The following is a 14,521-nucleotide window of genomic DNA, read 5'->3' as shown; positions in this document are numbered from 1 at the left end:
AGTTAAGAACCTTCCTGGCCACATTTATATTTTTTTTTTAATATGAAATAGTCACAACATATAAGACATTCACACCTGCATTTCCTGTCAGAGAAATACTCCCTACTTCTTAGCAACAGTTAATCGCATGCATATGTTAAGAACCCCACAGGTGGCACATTCACCCCAGAAAAGCTGCAGTCACCCTGACAGGCCTCCCGAGGCTGTCCTGCTTCTGCTGCTTAGATGCAGGCCCGTGTATGAAAAGCTCACACTCTGTCCACTCCAGAAAGCACAGGCCCATAGTAAAGTACACTACCCAGCGTTACAGAGTTTAACTTCTAGGACGTATCACAAGTATAAGAAATGTCTTTTTACCTTGTGTGAGTTTCATTGATATAAATAACATTCCGCAAACCCAGAGATGGGATACTGGGGTTGAAAAACCTTTCCTATAAAAACAAAATGAATGTACACATGAATTCACAGCAGATGTGATGGTCAAAAATTCCACTAATGTCTCTAGAAGACATTTAAAAATCCAAACATAACAGTTAGGGATTACTGCTTAAAAACTTACTGAATGAAGAAAATACATGTTTTATTGAATAGTACTTCATATACTTCAAAGATAGTCACAAACTCAAGGTTAACTTTGAAACCCTAAAGCCAAAGGCAATGGTATTTCTTCCTTCCCACACCATGGTGCCCTCCACCCCTACAGAGCGGGGACCCACAATCAGCTGCCATCACAGAAGTCACAGCTTTCAGAGTTCCCCAAATACAAACTGTCATCCTAAATAACTCAGTTACTCGTGAGCCCCTGGCCCACAAGACACACGAGAATTACTACCATTGAATGAGTGAGGAAACTGAGGCTGCCAAAACTTGAGGCGTCTATCTCAGAGCTCTCTATTCCCTAAAATGACTGGCCACTTAATACTGAAAAGTACAGCTACCAGTCACTTTACAGGTGATCCTTATCAATGTGAGCAAGGTCAAAAAAATCCAAAAATAAAAAGTGCCAACAAGATATAAAAATCACTTAATCTCTTTACAGAAAACTGGAGTTTCAAAAAATAGAACACAGATCCCAAGTATAAAAACATTTACTAACAAATTGTATTAAATGCATGGAGGAACTGCAAGAAGAAAGTAGTTCCATCCTCCATCCCTGCTACACAGAAAGCAACAGCCTGTTTCACTATAGCCACCCAACCCCAGGCCTGTTACACTATAGCCACCCAACCCCAGGCCTGTTACACTATAGCCACCCAACCCCAGGCCTGTTACACTATAGCCACCCAACCCCAGGCCTGTTACACTATAGCCACCCAACCCCAGGCCATAGCCACCACTCCACAACAGCCTGTTACACTATAGCCACCCAACCCCAGGCCTGTTACACTATAGCCACCCAACCCCAGGCCATAGCCACCACTCCACAACAGCCTGTTACACTATAGCCACCCAACCCCAGGCCTATTACACTATAGCCACCCAACCCCAGGCCTATTACACTATAACCACCCAACCCCAGGCCATAGCCACCACTCTACAACAGCCTGTTACACTATAACCACCCAACCCCAGGCCATAGCCACCACTCCACAACAGCCTGTTACACTATAACCACCCAACCCCAGGCCATAGCCACCACTCTACAACAGCCTGTTACACTATAGCCACCCAACCCCAGGCCATAGCCACCACTCCACAACAGCCTGTTACACTATAGCCACCCAACCCCAGGCCTATTACACTATAGCCACCCAACCCCAGGCCATAGCCACCACTCCACAACAGCCTGTTGTTACACTATAACCACCCAACCCCAGGCCATAGCCACCACTCTACAACAGCCTGTTACACTATAACCACCCAACCCCAGGCCATAGCCACCACTCCACAACAGCCTGTTACACTATAACCACCCAACCCCAGGCCATAGCCACCACTCTACAACAGCCTGTTACACTATAGCCACCCAACCCCAGGCCATAGCCACCACTCCACAACAGCCTGTTACACTATAGCCACCCAACCCCAGGCCTATTACACTATAGCCACCCAACCCCAGGCCATAGCCACCACTCCACAACAGCCTGTTGTTACACTATAACCACCCAACCCCAGGCCATAGCCACCACTCTACAACAGCCTGTTACACTATAACCACCCAACCCCAGGCCATAGCCACCACTCCACAACAGCCTGTTACACTATAACCACCCAACCCCAGGCCATAGCCACCACTCTACAACAGCCTGTTACACTATAGCCACCCAACCCCAGGCCATAGCCACCACTCCACAACAGCCTGTTACACTATAGCCACCCAACCCCAGGCCTATTACACTATAGCCACCCAACCCCAGGCCATAGCCACCACTCCACAACAGCCTGTTGTTACACTATAACCACCCAACCCCAGGCCATAGCCACCACTCTACAACAGCCTGTTACACTATAACCACCCAACCCCAGGCCATAGCCACCACTCCACAACAGCCTGTTACACTATAACCACCCAACCCCAGGCCATAGCCACCACTCTACAACAGCCTGTTACACTATAGCCACCCAACCCCAGGCCATAGCCACCACTCCACAACAGCCTGTTACACTATAGCCACCCAACCCCAGGCCATAGCTACCACTCCACAGTAATTCCCTGTGCAGCTCTAGTTTACAATACACTGTAGCACTTCACTTGCAATACTGTTTGGTGCAGAACCACAGTTTAGGTATTGTCTTGCATTCAAAATTAGAATTAGGTGAGAGGCCAGTCTAAAAGGAAAAGCCACATGCCCTTCTATTTAAATCTTTGTTTCTCCTACCCTCTAAATCTGAAATGGCCTCACCCCTGGACTGGCAATTCTCAAGCCCCTTCAGTTGTAACGAATTCTTGCATTAAGGCCCTTAGAGTTTAAAGGCAGCATCTCTAACAAGCCATTCTTTAGCAGACCTGGACAATGGGTAAGAACTGTTCAGGCTCTGCTAAAGCTTGCTAATGTTAACAAATACCTTTATGCGAAGTTCAGAACCGAACCTCCTGCCAAGTCAGCTCCAGGGGAGAATTTACCAGCACAGTTAGCCATTCACACAAGTCATAAACAACCTCTGTAAAAGGCGGTTTCTGGGTCCTAAGTATTTGATCCATCTCAGGAAGAGCTCAACATCTAACACATCCCTTTAAAACATAACTCTCACTTAGAGCAGTCGGGAAGGAAATCCTGTCTGCTAACGCACCCCACCACCAAATGCCATCAGCAGCTCACCTTTCACCCAGTCGGCTCTTCTCAAAGAACGCAGAAGGTGGTGTGACATGCTTATTTCTCAACAAAAGAACAAAACCAAGGGTACTCTTGGGGGCCAAAAGTCAGAGCCCAGCAGGTACTGAGCACTCCATCAACACTATGAACTCAAAGAAAAACTGACTCTCCCCTAACTGTGGACCAATAATATTTAATAAATGAACAGCAATAGAAATTAAGTCCATTTCTTTACCCGAAATGTTTGGCTTATAAACAGGGGTCTCGGTTCTAAAGGAGTCAAGTCTATTAAGACCAAAGACAAAACCCACAAAACTGAAAACCCTCTGCAGCAGCAAAGCATGGTGGTCCTTACCCAGCTCTGCGGCGTGCAGGAATAGCAGCACCTTCCCACGAAGGGCCTCTTCCGGCTCATCAGGCTCTCCTTCCATTTCAGTGTTGCAGATCTGAAGAAGGTAGGTTTGAACCCACAGTCAACCTAGTAAACATAAGGCAGAAATTGTGTCTAAATGGCAAACATTGTTTTGATCCTCCTGGTCTATTTCAAATAGAAGAGAAAATGATGCTGCTCTCATTGTCAGCAGTGTAACTACACGTGCCATGAGTGTTTTTCATGTAAGGTATCTTATTCTACCATCACCACTTGGAAAGAAACTTTGGTACAGAAGAAAAAGTTGATTTTCTGAAAACAGTAGTTTGTAACAGCTGCTGTGTACTCGATACAGCATTCACAGGTTAAATCCACAGGGTTGTAATGTTCACCACAATAGGAATGGATAGAAAAAGTAGGCATCCATATCACCCAGTGGATTATTATTTAGCCACAAAAAGGAATAAAAACCAAAGAAGCTAAGAGCTAGTTATGTTAACAATAACCCGACCCACAAAGGCCAACTACTGTCTTTCTTACAAGAACAAGCTGAAATTGTGAACCTCATAGAAGCAGAGATAGAAGAGTAAGCCCGGGGCCAGAGGGACTTCTGACAGTGGGATGAAGAAGTCAGACTCCCAAACCCCTGTGCTCAGTCAACCTTATGCCCTTCCAAAGCACAAACTACTCCCATATTCCCACGGGAAAACCACGCAGGCCTGACACAGTGAGCAGGCGTTCTTACAACAGTTTAGAAGAAAAACAAAGTATGTTTAGTGACATTCTGTTACCAGGAGCATTTAAAGCCTAGAATTTGAATCACCTGGCCAGAGTCAAGCCCGGTCCTTCCGTTCCCTTTAAGATTATTATTTAACTTTCCCTTCATTGTTTGTCAGATCCCACGGATACAATGTTCTTAAAAACAACCAATTAATATCAAATTTTGTTGAGGTATTTTAAACACTCCATGTAATGCTGAATTAGTAACACCACAAGAAAAATGCATGCTTTTCAATTAGTTTAATAAACAAGTTTCCTGGATTTTATGTTTTAATTTCCATTATAAAACTCAGGCTTACTAAATATAAGTTGTGTGGTAAATACTAAAAGGAAAAAATGTTTAAGCACACTACACAAAACAATGGTTACAATTTTGCCTCCATACAAGAAATTTATTTTTTAATACAATTACTGCTCTGAAATTCTCCACCCATTTTTTTTCTTCCCAGTTAATACTACTAAAAATTTTAAATCTTAGATTGTAAAAACAGCATTTCTAAGAGTCGGAAGCAGTTTCTTTGATGATTAATCTCTGCTTGATTACCACTGCAAACATTTTAAGGGGGCTGTGCTGAAGGCTTCTCTTCAACTTACCCAGTCCTCATTGGTGTGTTTACATCGGCCAAGGCTGTATTCCGATGAACTGGGCAGATAAGAAACGTCTATTGTGCCAACTGTCACTGAAGACTCCTCCATGTCAGAACGTGGACGTCCCAAACCATGTGCTGTAAGAAATAAGCACTACTCAAGGAAGTATCCAGAGAGTAACACCGGGCCTCAAACTGCTCATCTCCTCACAGTTCTGCTTAGTAACAAGATAACACATGAACTGACAGATTGCTAGTGTACTGAGCAGCAGCAAAAAGCTATAGCTTGGTGGTAGAGTGCTCATCTGGCCCGATCTGTTTACATGTCTGCTAAGCTGCCCTGACCTCAAAGGTCAACATTCACAGACCAGTATTTTCCAAACATACAAGGATAAGGCAGCTGTAGCCTTCAGATTCCTGGGCCAAACTGCCATGAGCAGTCACTTGTAAAAAACGAAGACAACTTAATAAATAAGGCACTTATAATAATGCTGGCTTGCAACGAATAATTATTTCACTTTTGTTAATAACTGAGTATCCCTGGGAGGATAGAGACAAAACTTTATTATTTATTTATGAATATGTGTGCATGTATAGGCATATACATATGAGTGCTGGAGGAGGCCAAAACAGCACATCAGATCCCTGGAGCTAGGTCGTGAGCTACCTGATGTAGGTGCTGGGAACCAAACTCTAATCCTCTGAAAGATCAGCCAGACTGTTAACCACTGCGCCACATCTCCAGCCCCAGCATAAGCTTACTTAGTAAGACATTTTATATGTATGAATGCAGCTTTTTTTAATTTTTAAAAACCTTATATCATCGTTATTTAATTATTTTAGCTGCTGGCTTCCCCCCCACCCCCCCCCACCCCCCAGCATTAGATTCTTCTCTTAAAATCAAAATCCACCTTCAGTGAGAACACTATTCTCTAAGAGGAACACCAGGACTCTTTACAATCCCCACGTGGATTTGCTCCGATAACTGTTTAGCCGCAAAACAACATCTGCCCTTAGCCATTCAGCTTAAGCAATCAGCTGACACCAGAGACCAGTAAAGCATCGCATCTGGTGGGAAAGTTCTTTATTATAAAGATTCGACGCCCCCCTCCCCCTACCAACTTCCGGCTCTGAATGGCCACACAACGGAGGGGGGCCGGGGATGGGGGAGCACATTGCAGCCTGAGAAAAGAAATGAGGCGATCGGAGGAGGAAAGGGAGGCTTGTGCCAACAGAAGTCCAAGCCTTGCTCCTCCAGCCCCACAGGGTTTACTTGAGGTCAAGCCAGATTTTTTTTACAGGAGAGGGGAGGAGAATAAAAGAATCCCAGAGGCTCTAGACAGCAGTGCTGAGCAGGGAAGAAAACAAAATCTGACAGTGGGCCACAGGCAGGGGCAAGGGGGCCCCTCTGGAGTTCAAGGCCCCCGGCTGCACACCACGCATGTGAATTTGGACAAGTTGGTTAACCACTACGCCTTGCTTCTCCCATCTGAAAAATGGGCACCATGCCACCTGACTCGGCTGTCTCCAGCTGCAGGGAGGGCAGGGGTCTCCATAGCAAGCCCGGGACACTGTGGGGTACGCGGGACTGCTGTCAGCGGGCGGTCCCTGGAGCCAGCTGCTCGCGGAGCCCCCTGCTGCCTCGGTTTCCCTCCCGGCCACCCGGGACGGAGGGTGCTGGGCTGTCAGCCCTGCTGGTGCTGTCACTGCAGCCCGATCCCTGGAGCGATACCGTGCCCACCCATCCCGGAGCCCGGCCCACTCCAGAGGGGACCCGGGTGTCCGCCCCTCTTGCAAAGCCTCGGGCGGGCCCAGGGAGAGCGGCGCCCACCCACGCACCTGACCCCGCGCTCCGGCCCAGCGGCGTCCTGCAGCCGCAGCCCGCACCACGCTCCGCGCTCCGCGCTCTGCTCCACCCGCCCGGCAGCTCGCGCCTGGGCGCACACAGCTGCCAGCGCTTCGCCTCTGCGCCTGCTGCAGCGGCGCGCCGCGATGACGCAGGCGGCGCGCGGCAGTGACGTCGGGGCTGCCGGCCGCCGGGCTTAGCGTTAAGGCGCTTGGAGGAAGAGGACGGTGGGGATGCAAAGCATGGGGAGTGAGCCTGATGGCTACACTGTCCAAGCTGCATGCTTCATGCATCGGCCGGTGGGTGTCTGTCTGCCATCTCCCTTGCGTGACCTCAGCTAACCTAGGCTAGCACCAGGCCCTGTCCTGTGGAGGAATGCATTCGGGCTGCGTGGGTTTAGGTACTTGTGCGTGATCTTGCCCTTTTGTATGTGAGACCAAGCTCAATTTGTGAAGAATGAAGAGACAAGGACTGCAGAGTGCAACGTTGTGAAATGTCTGAGTGACCGAGCCCGCAACGGCGAAAAAATGTAGAATAGACAAAGGAAGGCTTGAAAGATAACCCAATAAAAACATGCCCATAGCTCCCTAGAACCCAAATTCCTGGGCCCAGCACAGACATAAACAGAGAGGCCTCTCCTCTCCCTCTGTCCCCAGCAGTTGTCCCTGCTGTGGCCCTGAGATGCTGTTTCTCTCCTGTTGTGCTTCTGCCTCTCATCCCAGCACTCTGTAGTCCCTGAACTGCTTCTCCAAGCCTTCCCTTCCACCCCATTCCTCCATTGTCACAGCCTCCTGTGACATCTCAAAGATTAACTAGAGCACCATGTCTCAGGTCTTCATCCGGTGTCAGACTGCAAACCCATGGCGGCGACAGTGCCTTACATCAGGGTCCTAATTAATATGTTATAATAAGCACCCAGTAAATACTGGGAGCTGAGGCACAACAAGAAAAACTAGATTTCCTTAGCTTGAACTTTCCACTTCTCTTTATAAACCCATCCTACAAAGCAAATATTCTCTTCTGGGAAACAACCCCAGAGAGTAGAAGTGGCCATATATCAAGGACCCTGCCTTGATTTAGCCTCACATGTACCTTAGCAAAAAAACCAAACATACTTCACTAAGGCTCTCAAGGAGTATATATTGGCTACAAAGAGTAATTTCTTATCCCAAAACATTGTGAAATTTTGTGCACAGGATACAGGGGCGCTAACAACACAACAGGCATGGAAGGAAAACATGAAGAAAAACTTTAGATTAATAAAGAAGAGGAGAGAAATGAATTAGAAAGACTGACAAAGAAATTCTAAAATGTAAGCCATATGGAAAGTGTGTCTTACATAAAAGCCATAGTGACTCTTCTTGCACAAGAGTGGCTGTGCATGTGAATGTGGGTTTGCCGTGCTAAGTTCTGGTTACATAATGAAAATTGTTTTGGAAACAGGTGGCACCCTAAGCAATTTATTTTATCAGCAGAGTGATTTATAGTAACCAGTCTAGCCAGTCAAGATGGAGCAACAGGGGAGAATTTGCTGTCTTATTTAATACAAGAAAAACCAAACAGGCAGTATAAAACAGTGACATTCAAGAATCAGACATTCTGTACCTTAGATAGACAGTCCAAGGGGAGGCACACAATGAGCTGAACCTTGTACTTGCTTTGGCTTATCACCTAAGAGAGTTATCAGGCTTCAGTACAGAAAGAAGGAACTCAGCCAGGTTTAGGTAGACTGAAATGAGGAGATAGAATTGAGAGACTATGGGTGTCAAAGCAGGAGCAACAGCAGAGTACTAGAGAGGAGAAAGCTACGTGGCAAAAGAAGCCATGGAGACCTGCAGGCACAGGTTCAGGGAAGAAGAACACAGAAACATGAAGTGAAGAAAGAACACTCACTGTGGCTAGCACAAGATGGGGACTACTCTTGTTCTACAAGTCATAGTTAAAAGATTCTCCGTGGTCATAAAGGATGCTTAAAATGCCTGATCTTCAAAGAGTCTAGAAACCTCATTATTTATGACATAAATAATCTCACCTCAGTAGCAGAGCAAAAACAGCCCTACAATAAAGTCATATTATAGTCATATTTAACAAACCCTAAAAACCCAGTCCCACCCCTACCCCTTGGACAATTGCAAAAACACGCATACAAACAAAAGACCACCAAAGTACCCAAGAATAAAGCATGAGGATGCTTACAGGGAACAAAATTTAAAATATCCTGTACCTCACAAAGTGAGATTCTCAGTGTTGTCAAATTGAAATTTTAGGTAGGCATGCAAAAAGAAAAGAAAAAAGAAAACAGGAAAGAGTAATGCAGAACAGAAATGGAGAAACCCATGAATCAAGAATGCTAGAGCTAGCAGAGTTAACAGCAAGTAGAAGAGAGACATGGAAAAAGATTCAGCCAGATCTAGTCCGGGAAAAGATGTGGCTCAGCTGGTATGTGGCTTGCCAAGGTAACATGCATGAAGTCGTGCATCCCATCTCTACCACCACATAAAAGGAGGTGTGGTGATACAGGACAGACCATGAATGCCAGCACAGAGGAGGCACAGGCAGAGGGTCAGAAGTTCAAAGTCACCCTCCACCATACGGTGACTTTAATGCCAGCTGGGCCACAAGAGACCCCATCTTAGAAATCCAAATCAAAGTCATAGACCTTATAAAAGCATTGAGATTTTTTGTAAGCATATAAACACATACATACACACCTGTGATGAATTCACAGCAGGTTAAATGTTACCAAAAAGTAAAATAAATTACTTTGAAACATTGTGTCAGAGCTAGGTGGAACACAGCGCTGGGGAACCAGAAGTAAATAATGAAGAGGGATGGCATCAGGGGACTTGGGTGGGTGCATGTGATTGTTGTCCCTGGAGCAAGGAGAAAGATAAACACTGAAAGAATCCATGTCTGGAAGACCCAGGCTGTAAGAAATGTCACTGACTTCCAAACAAACAACAAAATGCTATATATTCAAATCTGAACCTACACAGAGGAGTTACAGGATCTTAAGGTAATTTTTTAAAATTACATTTAAAAGATAGCAGACTGCTTACAACAAAAATAAAGACAATATACTCTGCAGTTTATAGCATATATAACTACTGTGTGACCAGAGAAGGAAGTGTAACCAACAGAGACAGAAGGTGGAGGAGAAACGATTGAAACTCAAGCCTTTCTCACACTAAGATCCACATTTTCCCAGTATTTACACTGCCTGTTTAATAGTCCCTCTTTAAAAGGCTTCGTTCAGTGATCTAAACGAACCTGAGGACATTTGTTCCAGTTGCTACAGATCCACAAATGTACACTTCCCCACAAAAGAATAGTACTAACTGAATTCAAAATCCAATCATATAGTAGCCATGGCATTGCTTGATTTCAAATATAACAATTATTCTAGAAAGCTTTATTAGAAGAAATCATTTGAATGAGGAAGAGGTCCATGATTTTTTTATTCTCCTCATCTTTTCTCCAGGCTCCTTTTGGGTATTCAATTATTCAGTAAATATTTATAAAGCTGCTACTTTATGCCAGGCACTCTGCTGTAAAGATGGCTTTAACAAGACAGTACAGCTCGTTCTCGAGAGTGTATAGTCCGGTATACTTACTCAACTCCTGTTTAATAATTGTTCCCCAAAAGATTCAAATCGGCGTCTAGCTCTTTGGCTCGTGGCTTCTAGGATTCCCCTAGTCTCTCTCCCTGAGAGAGCCGCTGCCTTAATATCTTTTCTTTCCCTCTGATTTTGTTCAGGGTGATCTTTTGCCAGGCTCTGAGAAAGGAATGAAACAAGGTTGTCTAAGCCAATTATGATAATCTCATTCCAGAATATTGCAACTGTTGCTGCAGCCAAGATGATCACATGACCCAGTAGTCCAGGGCAATGTGACCTAAAAGAAGAGCAGCTGTGAGGATTGCCCCAGCTCTGCTCTCCCAGTTAAAGGGACAACAGCAGGCATTGCTGCTTCCCTGCTTCCTGCTCCAGCTGATATCCGGATTCCATCAGGTCCCCACCTATGTAAGCCACTACACTGTGACAGGATTCTGTCACTCTCCAGCCAAGGCACATCTGCTTGGACTATAATTGTAGGCACGTTTCTTGCTGCTAGAATGATTCAACCACTTGGAGAAATAAACAAGCCCATCTAAGAGAAAGACTTTGGAAATCAGCTTCGCCAGCCTAGCAGGCTGAGGGCTGGCAGAGGAAGGGGTGGGCCCAATGTCTTTCAGAAGCTACCCTAGGCCATAGGGGCTGAATATCCCTGACTCACTTTGAACACATTCATCACACTGCAAGGCCCGCACTTTCACTGAAACTTGCTTCATCACTAAATGGATAAATAGATTCCAAATAAAGCCAAAGGAGGGTTTTCCCGTGTTATGTCTGATGTTGGCTGAAAACCTGTAACTGTCGGCACCACGCCATCCCTTTGGATTGACGCATCCATCGACTGTCATTGCTGGTTGAAAGAATCACATTACCAAATCTGAACAGTTCTGAGCATTAAGTAATGACTAGTCCGACACCTAGAAAATTCAAGAGCCTCCAAAAAAAGCTGCATCATGAAAACTGGGCCCAGACCAGAGCTCCAAACCACTTACCCAGCTTCAAACAATACTTTTTTTTTTTTTTCAAGCTTTGAGGTGCACAGAACAGCGGTTGATGGTAGTGTAAACTTCTGCTGCTTGGGCATTAAAGCAAGCTTGGCTTCAGTTTAAGGGAAGACAGAGCAGGCAGCAGGCCCTCCAGGATACAGTGTGTCTTTGGAGCCTCAGGGAAGGCCCACATTGTAGAGCTTGTCACAGAAGAAATAGAACTCTTAAAGACACCCGGGGCCCAGGCAAGGATGTGGAGACTCAGAAAAAAAAAAAAATGACCAGGGCTTCTCCTTGGTCCTCCATGAGACATGCATACTCAGGTAAGGAACAGAGGTAGAGTTCTAAAAATGCTCACTTTTGAACTCTGGGCAATGGGTTAATTCAACATTCCCTCGTTCACAACCCACCAGCAGTGTGTTTTGTACCAGACATCTCACCAAGTATTGCTGGCAGAAAAAAAAATGATAATGTCAGGCATGGATGTGGTCCTGGCAAGGGAAGAGACTAGTGGATATTGACACAAGAGTGGGAAGAAGGACAAGAGAAAATAAAGAAAGAAAATAAGGACTGAAGATTCCATGTCACAGCACAGTGAGGAGACCAGCCACATGATGGTCAGGTCACTTAACTAGACATTACCAGGCTGGAGGGCACTGATGGTGGTACCTAACCTGATAAATAGCAGTCTCGGGAACGGAGCTGCAGGGCGGGCTTTGCTTACTGGTCCTAAGAATGAAATCAGAATCATTTCCATTTCTCTGGCCCTGGATAGAGACACGGCGTTCTAACCACAGCGTCTCTAGATCACACGATTACTATCTAGCTTTCTGATAGAGAACAGCTGCATTATTATTTTCTCCTCTATTAAGAGATAATCCAACCTGGGCATTATGGCATATTATGTAATCTCAGCCTTCAGGAGGTAGAGGCAGAAGGATTGGAAACTCAAAGTCACCCTTAGCTACATAGTGGGCTCAGGACTTGCTGGGCTGCCTAACCCCTATCTCAGAATAAATAGAAAGAAAGAAAGAAAGAAAGAAAGAAAGAAAGAAAGAAACAAAGAAAGAAACAAAGAAAGAAACAAAGAAAGAAACAAAGAAAGAAACAAAGAAAGAAACAAAGAAAGAAACAAAGAAAGAAACAAAGAAAGAAACAAAGAGAGAGAGAAGGGGAAGGAGGGAGAGAGGAAGGGAGGGAGGGAGGGAGAAAAGGAAGGAAGGAAGGAAGGAAGGAAGAAAGAAAGAAAGAAAGAAAGAAAGAAAGAAAGAAAGAAAGAAAGAGAGGGGGAGGGAGGGAGAGAGGGAGGGAGGGAGGAAAGGAAGGAAGGAAGGAAGGAAGAAAGAAAGAAAGAAAGAAAGAAAGAAAGAAAGAAAGAAAGAAAGAAAGAAAGAAGGGGGAGGGAGGGAGAGAGGGAGGGAGGGAGGGAGGGAAGGAAGGAAGGAAGGAAGGAAGGAAGGAAGGAAGGAAGGAAGGAAGGAAGGAACAAAGGAACAAAGGAACAAAGGAACGAATGAAGGAAGTTAGTTCATACAGACAGGCCTGTCAATGTCCTGGACATGAAAAACCCTTTGGTAAGATATTTGCTCCTGAAACTTCCAGACTGATGAACTATCTAAACAGTTAGGTTAGCATAGAGTTAATCTGGCTCTCGTCTACTCCATGAAACCAAAGTATTTTCCTGTTTGATCATCTCTCTGACCTCGTCTGCCCTAAACCCAGGAGAGCCTTGCCTTCCTCTGAGCCATCTCTGGTCACTGTGCTCTGACAGCACCTCCTGTAATCTCTTCTGCTCGCCTTCTACACAACACACTTTGTCTCACCTAAATCAGACGAAGAACATCACAGAGCTGAGAATCTTAGGAAAGCCAGAAGCCCAAGTAACAATCAGAGAAGTTTTCTAGGTAGAGGGCCGCACACTTACCCATGGTGAAAACTACCTCCCCTGGAAAGGAGCACAGAGAATCCCTGACCAGGAATCAAATGAGCATGGCACACCCAGAGGGAAGTCAGATCCAGAGAACTGTACCAAGGCCAGTCTGGACTGGGGAGGTGCAGAGGAGGAGTAGAAAGTCAGAACCAGATGAATAAGCCACAGTAAGAAGTTTGAAATCTTAAAAATGGTCACACATGCCATGAATAGTATGGTGGCGTTTGCATCTCTTTTACCTTGTTAGATTACTTAAGAGCCAATGGACAGGTAGGGCTACACATGTGAGCAATCTCGAAGGAGGACGGGCAGTGGCCTGGGAGCCTCGATGTTCCCAGGATCATGCCTGGGGCGAGCTGGCAGTGCAGGAGTTCGTGGGCAGTAGGTTTATTTTGTAAGCTCCCTTTATCCAGCACTTGCTACATGCCAAGCACAGTTGTGGACACACTATAGGCACTATCTCAGGCTGGCCTCTCAGCCATGGACCAAGAGGGAAAACAGTTCATGCCAGAAAGCTTGAGAGTAGGACTTTCCCACAGAGAAACTCTTAGATCCAGGGATTGTTGAAACAGCAAAAGGCTTATGAGGCAACCAGAGATTAGCAAAAACACAAGCTATGCTCCCAAGGTCTGGACAGACAGAGTCAACTGTGACAAAGGAAGCAAGCTGCCAAGAGGAACCTAAACTACAGAGCCACCACCCAACAATGGGAGCGGAGCCTGCCTTGGCTTTCTCAACACTCTAAACACCATCCAGCCTTCCTATGAGCCAAAAACAAGCTGCTGCGGAGCCTGACCCATCATTTCCCCAATATACAGTGGACAGCAGGGAAGGAGGCAGAAAAGATCTGATCCCAAAGATGAAAATGAGGGGACCCATCCTTCCCACAGCCCCACAAGCTAGGAACTCCTTATAAGTCTATCTTCCAGATGGGAACACTGAGGCACAGAGTGACATTCAGGTGAGTGTAGTTAAGTGGCAGGATCCTCGTGTGACTCCAGAACACATGCCCCTAAGTCTTGCATAGCCTGGTAGCAAGGGCTGGGATGCCATGTCCTTAGCTTGAGAAAACTGATCCTTTTATGAAGGCCTCAACCTGAAAGGCACAGAGCACTGTCACTCAGATGAAGTTAACTGAAGAACTGAATGGTTCA

General features: G+C 45.7%; 1 protein-coding gene across 5 annotated transcripts in view; it reads right to left on the bottom strand.

Annotated features, from left to right (window-relative positions):
- Positions 1-14,521, bottom strand: part of Gpam (glycerol-3-phosphate acyltransferase, mitochondrial) — a 95,553-nt gene that overhangs the window by 25,716 nt on the left and 55,316 nt on the right. For 3 of the 5 annotated variants that reach the window (XM_029472900.2, XM_021151279.3, XM_085833956.1), the window contains exons 2-4: positions 4,999-5,129; positions 3,610-3,732; positions 358-431 (exon numbers count right to left, since the gene is read on the bottom strand). In XM_029472900.2, coding sequence (XP_029328760.1) covers positions 358-431; positions 3,610-3,732; positions 4,999-5,100 — 299 coding nt within the window. In that variant the 5' untranslated portion in view covers positions 5,101-5,129. Of the gene's footprint in view, positions 1-357; positions 432-3,609; positions 3,733-4,998; positions 5,130-6,830; positions 6,944-10,451; positions 10,614-14,521 lie in introns of those variants that run through there. The other 2 variants (XM_021151280.3, XM_021151278.3) reach the window with 2 other exon arrangements.

This window comes from Mus caroli, unplaced genomic scaffold (assembly GCF_978045245.1).
Source record: "Mus caroli unplaced genomic scaffold, Mus_caroli_1 scaffold_20, whole genome shotgun sequence".
Classification (NCBI taxonomy): Eukaryota; Metazoa; Chordata; class Mammalia; order Rodentia; family Muridae; genus Mus; species Mus caroli.
This window is presented reverse-complemented; position numbering and strand designations above follow the sequence as displayed.